Source organism: Pan troglodytes, chromosome 1 (assembly GCF_028858775.2).
Source record: "Pan troglodytes isolate AG18354 chromosome 1, NHGRI_mPanTro3-v2.0_pri, whole genome shotgun sequence".
Taxonomy (NCBI): Eukaryota; Metazoa; Chordata; class Mammalia; order Primates; family Hominidae; genus Pan; species Pan troglodytes.
The window spans coordinates 7,505,631-7,519,480 of record NC_072398.2 but is presented as its reverse complement, the minus strand read 5'-3'; the positions used below and the strand labels follow the sequence as shown (position 1 = coordinate 7,519,480).

The following is a 13,850-nucleotide window of genomic DNA, read 5'->3' as shown; positions in this document are numbered from 1 at the left end:
TTGAAACCTAACTCCAAGGTGATGGTACTAAGAGTTGGAACCTTTCGGAGGTCATTAGGTCATGAGGGTTTCACCCCCATAAATGGGATTAGTGCCTTCATGACAGGGCTTGAGGGGACCTGTTTGTCCCTTCCACCATATGAGGACACCTAAAAGGCACCATCTATGAGGAACAGGCCCTCACTAGATATAGAATCTGCTGGAGCCTTGATTTTGGACTTCCCAGCCTTCAGAACTGGGAGAAATTTCTGTTGTTGATAAATTATCCAGTCCAAGGCATTTTGTTATAGCAGCAGGAATGGACTAAGACAAATAATATAACATAAAATATAATTATTAAATCTAAACAATGAACAATAATTTCTTATTATCATCAAATATCTACTTGGCGTTCCAATTTCCAATTGTCTCATGTATTTTAAACTATTTTTAAGTTTGGTTGTTGAGTCAAGATCTAAATACAGTCCACACACTGTGGTTGGATGGTATTTCTTTAAAGTCCTTTTTAATCTATAGCTCCCCTCCTCCTTCCTTTTGTCTTCCTATGCAATTTCTTTATTGAATAAACTGGATTATCCATCCAGTGGCTCTTTCCTTTTCAAAACAGCTTTTCTTCTTGGCTTCTAGGATGATCCTTTCTCTTGGTTCTCCTTGTACCTCACTAGCCACTCCTATTTATTCAGTGGTTCTTCTTGATCACTCTGCCCTCCCAACACTGGCATGCTCAGGGTTTGATCCTCACCTTGCCTTCTTCTTTATCTGCATTGATTCCCAGGTGATCTCATCCAGCCTAATGGCTTTAAATACAATGCCGTCTGAATGCTGATGACTCCCAAGCTCTCCCCTGAACCCTGGACTCTTACGTCTGGTTATTCAACATCCACAATTGTTTATCTAATAGAATTCTCAAACTTAACATATCCTGAACTGAATCCTAATTTCCCCTGCTCCCCACAATCTGCTCCTTCTATTGGATTCCTCCCTCCCAAACATAGGAAATGATAATTCCATCCTTTTGATTTCTTAGGGCCAGAATCCCTGGAGTCATCCCTGATCCTTCTCTTGCTCTCATACCCCCATCTGATCTATTAGCACATCTGTCACATCTACCTTCACACAATCTGACCACTTCGCACAACCTCCGTCACTAGCGCCCTAGTCTCAACCACGGTCATCTCTTACTTGCATTACTGAAATTTCCACTTAACTGCCTTCCTGGCTTCTACCCTCTCTCCCTTTCAGTTTATTCTCTGCAAAGCAGCTGGAATGATTCTTTTCAAATGCACGTCAGATCATGTCACTGTTCTGCTCAAAAACATCCCATCTCAGAGTAAAAGCCAAAGTCCTAAAACAGCCAATAAGATCCTACGTGATCTGGATGCCACCCCCTGACTCTCTTGCCATCTCTCTCTACCTCTCTCTCTCATCCCACACCACCTCAGTCACACTGGCCTCTGTTGTTTCTCAGATATGTGAAGCACACACCAATCAAAGGACTTTACGCCTGCTGTCCCTAGAACATCCTTCTACCATTTATCCACATGACTTGCTACCTCACTTCTTTCAGGTTTCTGCCCAGAAATCTTTCTATTAATGGGGAATTCCCTGATCTCCCTACCTCTTTTACTTTGATTTTTACCCCCACCCTAATACACACAAAATTCCTCTCTCTTCGTAGCACAATTGCTCACTGATACATTATTTATCTGTTTGTCTGTCTTCTGCATTAGTCTATAAACTTGAGAAGCTATTTTATTCACTGCTGTATCCTTAGTGTCTAAAACAGCCTCTAGCATGAAGTGTGTATTCAGTAAATATTTCCTAGATGAATTAATGGTGAATGCATTAGAATTGTAGGAAGAGTGGTTCTCCAGACGTCACTGTACAGTGGTTTGAAAGCTTTAAAGGAAAATGGAGGAGAAACAAATGGGGTTGGGGGATTTTTCTTTAAATAAAATCTTACTGCGCTCTCCTAACAGATAGTTAGAGGTGGACGCCAAGAAGACAGTACTGGAATTGGAGGTGCTCTGAAATGCCATCTGCTTCATCTCTGAATGCAAGTTCTTGAAGAATGTTTTAAAAGATGGACTACCAAGGGGTAGGAAATTTATCTAACTCACCTAAGCCATAGGAAGTTAACTAATTGTTGAGAAATATTAAACAACTTCTCCTTCCCATAAAAAGTTGAAAATTGGAAAACCGGAGTCAATAGCATTTGGACTAAATCGGATTGGAGATTGCAATGACTGCGAAGGAGATGTGCAGAAAGGCCTCTTCTAATTCATCTGACCTCTTACCTTGAAAAGCTGTCCTCATAATCAGAAGCCACTCCTTCCTCATCCTTGGCTCACTTTATTATTTCAATCGAAGGACAATGCACAAAGGAAGAAGAGCATTTGTATTCCCTATGACCTCTAAAAATGTTTGTGGTAGAAATGACAGGTGCTGAAATACATTTCATCTTTAGAAGTTCGAATTTCCATATCCAGTACAGTGGCAAGAATAAGTGTGAATATTACTTCTTTTTTTTTTTTTTTGAGAGGGAGTCTCACTCTGTCACCCAGGCTGGAGTGCAGTGGTGTGATCTCAGCTCACTGTAACCTCCGATTCCCAGGTTCAAGTGATTCTCTTGCCTCAGCCTCCTGAGTAGCTGAGATCACAGGTGCCCGCCACCACATCCAGCTAATTTTTGTATTTTTAGTAGAGACGGGGGTTTCACCATGTTGGCCAGGCTGGTCTTGAACTCCTGACCTCAGGTGGTCCACCCACCTCGGCCTCCCAAAGTGCTGGGATTACAAGCATGAGCCACCGTGCCTGGCCAAACTTTACTTTCCGTGGTATTGTGAGGAAGGCAAAAGGTTTGAGGTGAGAAGAGATACACGAGGGAGAAAATATTACCCAGTTTTCTTACTTGGTATTTACTTATTCCTTTTCCCTCTCAAGCAGTATACACAACACACACACATGTGCACGCGCACACACACACACAGTCTGTGGGGAAAAAAAATCTCAATCTCCTCCTTATGAAAGAAGTAGGATGTTACAGAGATATTATGATGCAATGAGGACCCTATGAAGGACACTGATAACATTGTGAGGTCAGGATTTTTACTGAAATGTTTGTCTGTATGAAATGCATCAGACCTAAATCAGCTTTCCACCCTGCTAACATCCTAGTGGCAACTCTTACTCCTACCCGCAGTATGGGATTTTAAGATCAAAGGAATTAGACCTAGGGCAAAAACTGAGACAGCAGGGAGGCACTGTAACAACTGGAAAGTTTTCCAAATTGGTAAACTTGCAGTATTCTTTCTGTACAGAAGTAAAAGATCCCCTATGTCCCTATGGATATCAGGAAGGAAAAGCGTCTCAACATGGCACTTCAGATGAGCAATTTCAAAAAGGCTTTGAACAGGTTTGAAAAATTGGTTGAACAAACAGCAGCCCAGAAAAGAGATGAAAGAGCAGGCTTATTTATCCATAAAGAAGGTAAGATCAGTGATTACACGATAGTCCAATTGGGTCTGTTGGTTAGAACTGGAAAATGTTTTAAGCCATCAGAGAGAAGCATCAGAGCTTAATGTGAGAGAATGGGTGCTGAAAGGGGATGAAGACCTCAGTTCTTTTTCTTTCTCTGTCCCTAAATAACAAAGCGGACATGAGGAAGCTTTTGTTTTGTTTTGTTTTTGTTTTTGTTTTGTTTTTTTACTTCTCTGAACCTAAGTTGCTTCAATTGTAAAACTATGGGATTGGATTAAATGACGTCCAGTGTTCTTCTGTAGACGCTGCCATTTGATGGCTCACTGGTTGACCTGGGATGCTCAGTAATGTATAGCACTGCTTTTTCTTAGCCTAAAGATATCATGAGACCATAAAGACTTTCATAAGAAGTGCAGCTTCCTGCCTCACCATGATTCCATTGTCTTGGCCACTCTCCACATCTCTAGGCAGGAATGATCTTGAGGATGCAAGCTAAGGAGAATATGGTGGACAGTGGTCTTACAGGAGGATTCGCAGCAGAGATGCCAGTGCATAGACAAGATTCAAGGGGAGTGGTGTAGTGTACAGCTTTGGCGTATTGAGGACAGCTGTGAAAAATAAAGCTACATGGCAGAGTGAAAGACTAACAGAACAAACCCTGCTGTTGCAATGAAAGGAGCAGAGCCCATATAATTGCTAAAGGGATAGTATAGCCAGCCTCTGAGTGTGCCAGGCTGCATAGTAATTTGTAAGTGAAAATCTTGACCTTGGATGTTCAAACCCAAGCTGGTATTAATTGAATAGTATTTAATAGTTTATAGTCATGTTAATCAATGTCATTATGTTCATTTTATTTGTGGAAAAAATGGGAGCTGAAGATAAATCATTTGCCCAAGTTACCCAAATTCTTTTCTTTTCTTTTTTTTTTTTGAGACGGAGTTTCATTCGTGTTGCCCAGGCTGGAGTGAAATGGTGCGATCTCGGCTCTCTGCAACCTCTGCCTCCCAGGTTCAAGTGATTCTCCTGCCTCAGCCTCCCAAGTAGCTGGGATTACAGGCACCCACCACCACACCCGGCTAATTTTTTGTATTTTTAGTAGAGACGGGGTTTCACCATGTTGGCCAGGCTGGTCTTGAACTCTTGACCTCAGGTGATCCACCTGCCATGGCCTCCCAAAGTGCTGGGATTACAGGTGTGAGCCACCGCGCCCGGCCAAAGTCACCCAACTTCTAAGTGTTAAAGCTAAGACTTGGACCTTTTGGATATGCTTTTTCGGTGATTGGGAACTTGACTGGGCCTTCTAAACTACTCAACAAAACTTGCATTTTTTCCTAGTCAGTTTGTTTTACCTCTCTCTAATTGGTTTTTCAAACCCTTGACACTTTTTCTGAATTCTCTATGGGATGTCTGCTTCTCTCAGCCAGTTTTCTATGTCATAAAAGAAAGCAAGGTCAAAAGACAAGAATTCTCTCAAGCCCCCTTTTTCCACTTCTGAATCACTGAAAGCAGCAGCTGTCCTTTCTATTTCTCCTCCCCTTCAAAGCTATCAGTTTGCTGCAGCAGCTTCAAAATCTCCTTTTCTACTGGATTTGTCCTCTCAGTCTAAAAATATACTCAAGCATCATGACCTTGACTTTCTCTTTTCTTTAAGCTACCACTGTATGCCTCTCCTTTCCTTCTCCACTGAATTTCCTGACAATATCACCACTTAACTTTCAATCTACTCAGGTCTGGCTTCTCTGATCACTTTGCTGAAAATGCTCTAACCAAGCTATGTGATAACCTAATATAGTTGCCAAATTCAATAAATTGTTTTCATTTTCCAGCCTACTTGGCCATTGCACTAGATTAACACTGTTAGCTGCCTCTGCTTCAAGAAACTTCCTTATCCTGCGTCTTTCATCACATCATTCTTATTTTTCCCGTCTCAATTCTTTCTTTGCTTCTTTTTCTCCTAGAGCTTTGCCTACTGTGTTATCTCTCAGTCTTAGAGCATAGCTACCATCTAACTAGTTTCCTAAGCCAGATATCTTGGTATAGGCTGTATAGGCTGATCATCCCTAATCCCAAAATCCAAAATCTAAAATGCTCCAAAATTCAAAACTTTTTGAGAGCTGACATGAGATAGGGGCATATTAATATTTGCTTTCTGATGATTAAATGCACACAAACTTTGTTTCATGCACAGAATTATTAAAACTATTGTATAAAATTACCTCCAGGCTATATGTATAAGGGGTGTATATTAAGTGTAAATAAATTTTGTGTTTAAACTTGTGTCCTATTCCCAAGACATCTCACTATGTACAGTATATGTAAATATCCCAAAATCTGAAAAAAATCCATAATCTGAAACACTTCTAGTTCGAAGTATTTTGGATAATGGATACTCAAACTCTGTAACCTTTCACTATGTCATGGTATCTATCTCTTGGCTTATTACAACAGCCTATTACTGTAATAGTCTTCTTGGGCAGGCGCGGTGGCTCACGCCTATAATCTCAGCACTTTGGGAGGCCAAGGTGGGCGGATCACGAAGTCAGGAGTTCAAGGCCAGCCTTGCCTACATGATGAAACCCTGTCTCTACTAAAAATACAAAAATTAGCTTGGCATGGTGACGTGTGCCTGTAATCCCAGCTACTCGGGAGGCTAAGCCAGGAGAATTGCTTGAACCAGGACCCGGGAGGCAGAGGTTGCAGTGAGCCAAGATCGCACCACTGAACTCCAGCCTGGGCTACAGAGTGAGACTCTGTCCCCCCTCACCCCCCCCAAAAATAGTCTTTTTGCCGAGTTAATCATTTCTCTATACTTCTGCCAAGAGTTTTTCATTTTAAAAATTATCGATGTGCCATATTCCTGGTTTATTAGCTCACCTCTAAAATCCACATATACTAACAAAGCATGCAAGGTCATTCACAGCTTGCCTCAGCCCATCCAGTCTCAACTCCTGGCATTTCCCTTCATGAACCTTCTGCCCTAAAACAAACTTCTTGGCATTTCCAAACATGCTCTTAATGACTCTGATTTTGCGCATGTCATTCCCCAATATGGAGTGCCTTTTTTTCTTTTTTTTTGGTGCCTGTAAACTCTTGCTCATCTTTCAAGACCCAAATCAAATGTCACCTCTTTGTAAAAACTTCTGAACTTTCCCTAAGCAAAGCCACCCTCAGCACTGTTAATGCACTTTATTGCCATCTCGGGGAATTTACCTGCTTCATTTAACCTGCTAAAATTGATATTAACATGTTCATTCGTTCCTGCCCCTTATCCTACAGCATTGGCCTGTGGTTGTTTTGAAGGCTTTGTGAACCTCAGGCTGGCACAGGGTCTGGTGTCCAGAAAATACTCCTTCAATGTGTTCTAAATGCACAAGTTGACCTTGCTCTCATTAAGAAACTTGCAATCACAAAGCCACATTGAAAATTTCCTTTCTCTATAGTTTTTAAGATTTGATGAAAACTACATATTGCTAGACAAGTTACCTGCTATCACAGGGTGGCCTAAGAAAGAGTGAGGAGAAGGCAGAAATGTAATCTTAACTTTTGTCAGGCGGTTAATAATGTCTGGCACAAATTCATATTTATTAACAAATATTGGAAAATAAGGTCTACCTCTCACTATTACAGGCAAGGAACTAAGAACTAGAGAGAATGTTTTGAATGGAACAGGGTCTACCTCAAAAATGATATCAAGTAGATTGAAGGAATTTGTTCAAAAGCAATGCTCTTAGATCTTGTGAATGACCTGGTGGAATTAATTTTATCCCAGGACAAAGAAAGTCTCATTATCCTCATCCAGTGATATTTACAATGAAACTCATATCTTGTAGCAGTTGGTGTAAATAAATATAAAACAGCTAAGTAACTGTTTAGATGCCTCATGAGAATTTCTGACTCAATATTACCAAAATAGGGTGCTTTATTTTCCCCAACAATCTTCTTCCCATTGCCTTGCTTTTGGTAAATAGATCAACATTTGCTGAGTTTTGAAACTGGAAACCTGAGTGTCATTCTAGAACCAGGTATCTTAACCTTGGCACTACTGATGTTTTGGCTAAATAATTATTTGTATATGTGTGCGTGTGTGGAGTTGGGGGGCTAGGGTGGGGGCTGTCTTGTGCATTGTAGGATGTTAAGCAGCATCCTTGGCCTCTACTCACTAGATGCCAGTAGCACACCTACTCCTAGTTGTGACAGTCAAAAATGTCTCAAGTCTTTGCCAAATGTTGTGTGTGTGTGTATGTGTGTGTGTGTGTGTGTGTGTATGTGTGTGTGTGTGTGTCTGGGGATGGAGGTGAGGTGCAAAATCTCCCCTGCATAAGAACCACTGCTCTAGATTCCTGCCTTTCCTTCGCTTACCACTTCTGCCCCCAAAACTTCCAACCCACTAGCATATCTTTATAATTCTACTACTTCCAACCATATCTTACCATCTCCACTACTATCTCTAGGGTGCCTGTATTCTAGGGTGCCACTTACCATCCAACTGGGGACACTTTCAAGACTGAAAGGGAATGTTATTAATAATTTTAAAAAGAGGCATAAACGAGACTTTCCATGGCAGCCCAGGATGTGCAATCACCCTCAGTGATACCCTGGCCCAAACCTCCGTTTTCTGAAGCCTACACTAGTGCAATTGCCCTCCACTAGTTTTACGTCTTTCCATCTGGCCTCCTAGCAGCAGCAAGTGTGCTTTAAAATTTTTTAAAGGCATATTATATCATTTCACCCCATAAAACACCCCAAAGACATCTTACCATCATGCTTAAAAGAAACTACCCGCTTCTGACTCTAGCTCTGCCCTCCTTCGCCCCTGGTCTCACCTCACAGCACTTTCCGCAGTCCTCACTGTAGGTACTTCACACCTACTGACCTTCTTGGAACATGCCAAGCCTGTGCAGCAACAGGCCTTCGTGTTGATCAGCCTCTGCCTAAAAGGCTCTTGTCTAGCTTTCTATGTGGCTGACTCTTTTTTTGCTCATCAGGTCTCAGCTTAAGTCTTTTACCCACCTCCTTAAAGAGGCCTTCCCTGAGGTCTACCCCTACCTGCCACCACCATACAATTTTATCACAGCTCCCTACTGCTTTCCTTTTTTGTGCTTATTCTACAACAACTTGTTTATTTTAACTTCGTTACTGAGCTTGACATACATATAATAAAGCCCATAAAATGTACTCTTCTTAAGGAGGTAGCTCTGTAAATTTGAACCTTGGTAAACACACCTTTAGCCACCATCCAGATCAAGACAGGGAACATTTCTAGCATCCCAGAAAGTTCCCTCATGCCTTTTGCAGCAATACTGCTTTTCACCTTATACACTGGTAACCACTGATGTAATGTCTATCTTTATTAATTAGCCTTGCCTGTCACAATCTGTAAATAGTTTGTTCACTTGTTACTTTTCTGATTTCCCGCTATAATATAAGCTCCCTGAGGGCAGGGATCTTGTTTATCTAATTTTCTGTTCTAAGCCCAATGTCTGGCTCAGTTCTTACACGTAAGAGATACTCATATTTTTAACTAAATAAAACCATCTGATCTTGTCTATACAGTTTGAGAAAGCCTCACATCTAATTCCTTCTTGTCCTTAGATTCAATAGTCTTACCCCAGGGAATTACGAAATTTGACAAAATCAAGATTCAAGCAATGGTGTGTGTGTGTGTGTGTGTGTGTGTGTGTGTGTGTGTTTACATAGAGTTTAAGAACCAGTTAAGAATTGCTCACCAGGCACAGTGGCTCACATCTGTAATCCCAGCACTTTGGGAGGCTGAAGTGGGAGGATCGCTTGAAGCTAGGAGTCTGAGACCAGCCTGGGCTGTAACATAGTGAGACCCTGTCTCTGCAAAAAATAAAATATTAACTGGGTGTGGTGGTGGGTGCCTGTAGTCCCAGCTACTTGGGGGGTTGAGCTGGGAGGATCACTTGATCCTGGGAGGTGAAAGCTGCAGTGAGTCATGATTGTGCCATTGCACTCCAGCCTGAGTGACAGAGCAAGATCCTGTCTCAAAAAAAAAAAAAAAAGAATTGCTGTTTGCTCACTTCCACCTTCCACTCAAGATGAATTCTACCAAAGACTCCAATGGTGAAACTTTTTACAACAGGAAAAAGGCAATTCATTCTTGAATTTTTGCATTCCTGAACAAACTCCTAAAATATCTTAAACAGAAACCACGGAGAATGTATCAAACACCACAGTAAAATATTTTCTTCTTATTTAGTAATATTTTAGCCAAAGGCCTGATTATGTTTGTAAACACAAGATCTTTTTTTTTTAAGTTCAGGGGTACGTGTGCAGGATGTGCAGGTTTGTTACATAGGTAAACATGTGCCATGGTGGTTTGCTGCACAGATCATCCCATCACCAGGTATCAAGCCCAATATCCATTAGCTATTCTTCCTCATGCTCTCCCTCCACACCCCCACAACCCTATGACAGGCCCCACTGGGTGTTTTTAGCCACCATGTGTCCTTGTGTTCTCATCATTCAGCTCCTACATATAAGTGAGAACATGTGGTATTTGGTTTTCTGTTCCTGCGTTAGTTTGCTAAAGATAATGGCCTCCAGGTCCATCCATGTCCCTGCAAAGGACATGATCTCATTCCTTTTTATGGCTGCATAGTATTCCATGGTGTATATACACCACTTTTTCTTTATCCAGTCTATCATTGATGGGCATTTGTATTGATTCCATATCTTTGCTATTGGGAACAGTGCTGCAATGAGCATATGCATGCATGTATCTTTATAATAGAATGATTTTTATTCCTTTGGGTATATACTCAGTAATGGGATTGCTGGGTCAAATGGTATTTCTGCCTCTAGGTCTTTGAGGAATCACCACACTGTCTTCCAGAATCGTTGAACTAATTTACACTTCCATCAACAGTGTAAAAGCCTTCCTTTTTCTCCCCAACCTCGCCAGCATCTGTTGTATTTTGACTTTTCAATAGTAGCCATTCTGACTGGTATAAGATATTATCTCATTGTGATTTTGATTTGCATTTGTGTAATGACCAGTGATGATGAGCTTTTTTTCATATATTTGTTGGCCACATGAATGTCTTCTCTGAGAAGTGTTCGTTCATGTCCTTTGCCCACTTTTCATGAGGTTGTTCATTTTTTTCTTGTAAATTTGCTTAAGTTCCTTGTAGATGCTGGATATTAGACTTTTGTCAGATGGATAGATTGCAAAAATTTTCTCCCTTCTGTAGGTTGTCTGTTCACTCCGATGATAGTTTCTTTTGCTGTGCAGAAGCTCTTAAGTTTAATTAGATCCCATTTGTCAATTTTTGCTTTTGTTGCAATTGCTTTTGGTATCTTCATCATGAAATCTTTGTCTGTGACTCTGTCCTGAATGGAATTGCCTAGATTTTCTTCTAGAGTTTTTATAGTTTTGGGTTTTACATTTAAGTCTTTAATCCATCCTGAGTTGATTTTTGTAAATGGTATAAGGAAGGGGTCCAGTTTCAATTTTCTACATGTGGCTATCCAGTCCTCTCCTCCCAGCACCATTTGTTAAATAGGGAATTCTTTCCCCATTGCTTGTTTTTGTCAGGTTTGTAGAAAATCAGATCGTTGTAGGTGTGCAGTCTTATTTTTGGGTTCTCTATTCTGTTCCATTGGTCTGAGTGTGTGTTCTTCTACCAGTACCATGCTTTGGGTTACTCCAGCCTTATAGTATAGTTTGAAGTCAGGTAGTGTGATGCCTCCAGCTTTGTTCTTTTTGCTTAGGATTGTGCAAAGACAAGGTCTTTAAAATGCAAATATATCTGGTTTTTATAGATTGAGATAAGAAAATAGAAGGTTAGGAAATAAAAAATGTAGCTGAAATACAAAAGGTAGTCCTTGGAATTTGATGAAAATGGACTGTACTTTTTTCAATGCAGATGCAATTGGTTATGACAAGTTTTATGCATCGGTACAGAAGCTCTTTGGTCCAGATGTGAAGAATCAAGATGTGAAACGCTTTTACAGGAAACTGTGCAACAACATGGATGCATCTGCAGACTGGTGTGAGGTAGACTCATTTCATATTCATAATATGAAATCCAGGTATTATTTTTCTAAGTTTGGAATAAATAATTAAAACAAAGTGTTACTGCCACACGGGTTGAACCACAACGTGCATGCGTCAGTTTCAATACCTACACCCATTAGGACATGGCCACTGCCCACCCACAAATGAAAGTGGGTAAAGTAGGTAACTATTTAGCTGTATTATTAATAAACAACTCTTAAATCCTTTCAGACCAAGCTGCCAGTTGGAAGAGCTATACATGCCTCTAACAACAACCAAGATTTTAATGGTCGTCATTTCACTTTATATGAGATATTTCTTTTCAATGGGTTCAGTGTACACAAATTTTCAGTGCATCCAAATTATTAATATAAGAGAAGAGGCTACAGTTGACTACCTGTTATATTCCCTGAGTTGTTTTCTGATCACCATGGTATTTATTCTTAAAAAAATTACACATATCCATACAGAGAAATTAAATAATTTTTATAAATTATCTGGTTCTTTAAAAAAAAAAGAAATAGTAGACAAAAGAAAAAGTAAGAATCTAAGGGACTTGAATACCACATTTTATAAGCCGAGGGATATGTATAAGGAGAATTTAAACCTAAGACACAGGAAAAATACATCTCTCTCAAATATATATGGAGCCATCTCAAATTTGACCACATTAGGCTAAAAATAAAATATTAATAAATTCTGATATAATAAATTAGAAGCCTAAAATAAAAGATAGCCAAATCCCCCACATCACCCAAATAAAAAACAAATTAATTAATTTTAGGAAAAAATTGCAAACGAAAAAAGTTTCTACAAAGTCTTTGAGGAATATTTAATTCCCATGTTGTATGCATGTTTCTATAATGTAGGAAAAGCTGAAAAGCTATCCAGCTCACTTTATGAAGCTAAAATAACACTGAATTGAACATAGACAAAATGTCAGGGAACTATAAGACAATTTTACTCATAAATATAAATTTTAAACTCCTAAAAAAAATGTTAACAAGTTGAATCCTGCAGTGCATTAAAAATTATTTCCAAGTACAATTTACCCCAGCAAAGTAAGGGTGGTTCAATATTAGAAAAGCCAGAAACGTACTTCATTTAACAAGTCAGGGGAGAAAAAATAATATGCTAATGTCAATCCAAGGTCAGCAAACTAAGGCCTATGGGCCAAATCTAGATAGACAGCCACCTTTGTTGTGAATAAAGTTTACTGGAACACAGCAATGCTCACTCATTTACAAACTGGCCACGGTTGCTTCTGTGCTACAATAGAAGAATTACATAGTTTTGATAGAGGCTGAATGGCCTGCAGGCCTAAAATATTTACTACCTAGCCCTTTTCGAAAAATGTTTGCAGACTTCCAACCTTAAAGTAAAATTAAAAGTAAAAAAGATGTCTAATAAGAATTCAATAGCCATCCTTGCTTTAAAAAGAAAAATAATCTTAGTGGAATAGAAATAATAGAAAATTCCATTAATTTGAGAAAGGAAACTGACTGTATTAGGATTCTACTGCTACTGTACTAAATTATCATAAATTTAGCAATGAGAAGAAATACATATCATAGTTTGCATGGATCAGGAGTCTGGGACAGCTTCACTGGGTCCTCTGCTCGGGGTATCATAAAGCTGCAATCAAGGTGTTGGCAAAGCTGGGTTCTCATTTGGAAGCTCTGCTAGGGAAGAATCTGCTCCTAAGCTCATTCAGGTTGTTGGCAGAATTCAATGCCTTGCTATTGTAAGTCTCAAGGCCTCAGCTTCTTGTTGACTGGAGGCTGCAGGCGTCCCTCTTGTCCTAGAAGCTGCCTGCAGCCCCCACCATGTGGCTCTCTATACTGGCAGTTCACAACTGTGCATTTTCAAGGCCAGCAGGAGAATTTTTCCCTCCATAGTCTGATAAGAGGAAATTTTATATAATGTAACATAATCATGGGAGAAACAGCTCATCATATTTGTCATATTCTCTTAGTTAGAAGTAAGTCACAGTTTCCACCATATTTAAGGGATAGAGATTATACAAAAGTGTGACTTGTGTGTGTGGGAGGGAAGAGGAGGACATTTTAGAATAGGTCCACCATAGAGACTTACCAGAAACATATTTGAGCAAGGATCATATTTATTGCTGAAATACTAGACACAAGCCCATTAAAATCAAGAACGAGAAAAGGATGCCTATTCACCACTAATCTTCAACACTTTATTGGAGGTTGTAAGCAATGCAAACAGAGGGGAAAAGGGCAAGAAATGGAATTGATATGTAATCAATTATTTAAAAATACAAAATTCCCATTATTTGTGGATATTCTACCAAGAATATCCAATAGAATTATATGGCAAACTATTA

At 39.8% G+C, this 13,850-nt stretch overlaps 1 protein-coding gene across 6 annotated transcripts in view; it reads left to right on the top strand.

Moving 5' to 3' along the window:
* Nucleotides 1–3,114: 3,114 nt before the first annotated feature.
* Nucleotides 3,115–13,850, top strand: part of WDR64 (WD repeat domain 64) — a 149,381-nt gene continuing 138,645 nt past the window's right edge. For 4 of the 6 annotated variants that reach the window (XR_010149631.1, XM_054660867.2, XM_063790100.1 and 1 more), the window contains exons 1-2: nucleotides 3,123–3,489; nucleotides 11,370–11,500. Coding sequence is in view for 4 of the 6 variants with exons in the window: in XM_054660867.2 (XP_054516842.1) it covers nucleotides 3,345–3,489; nucleotides 11,370–11,500 (276 nt within the window). In the remaining 2 variants the exon portion in view is untranslated. Of the gene's footprint in view, nucleotides 3,490–11,369; nucleotides 11,501–13,850 lie in introns of all 6 variants that reach the window. The other 2 variants (XM_063790120.1, XM_054660876.2) reach the window with 2 other exon arrangements.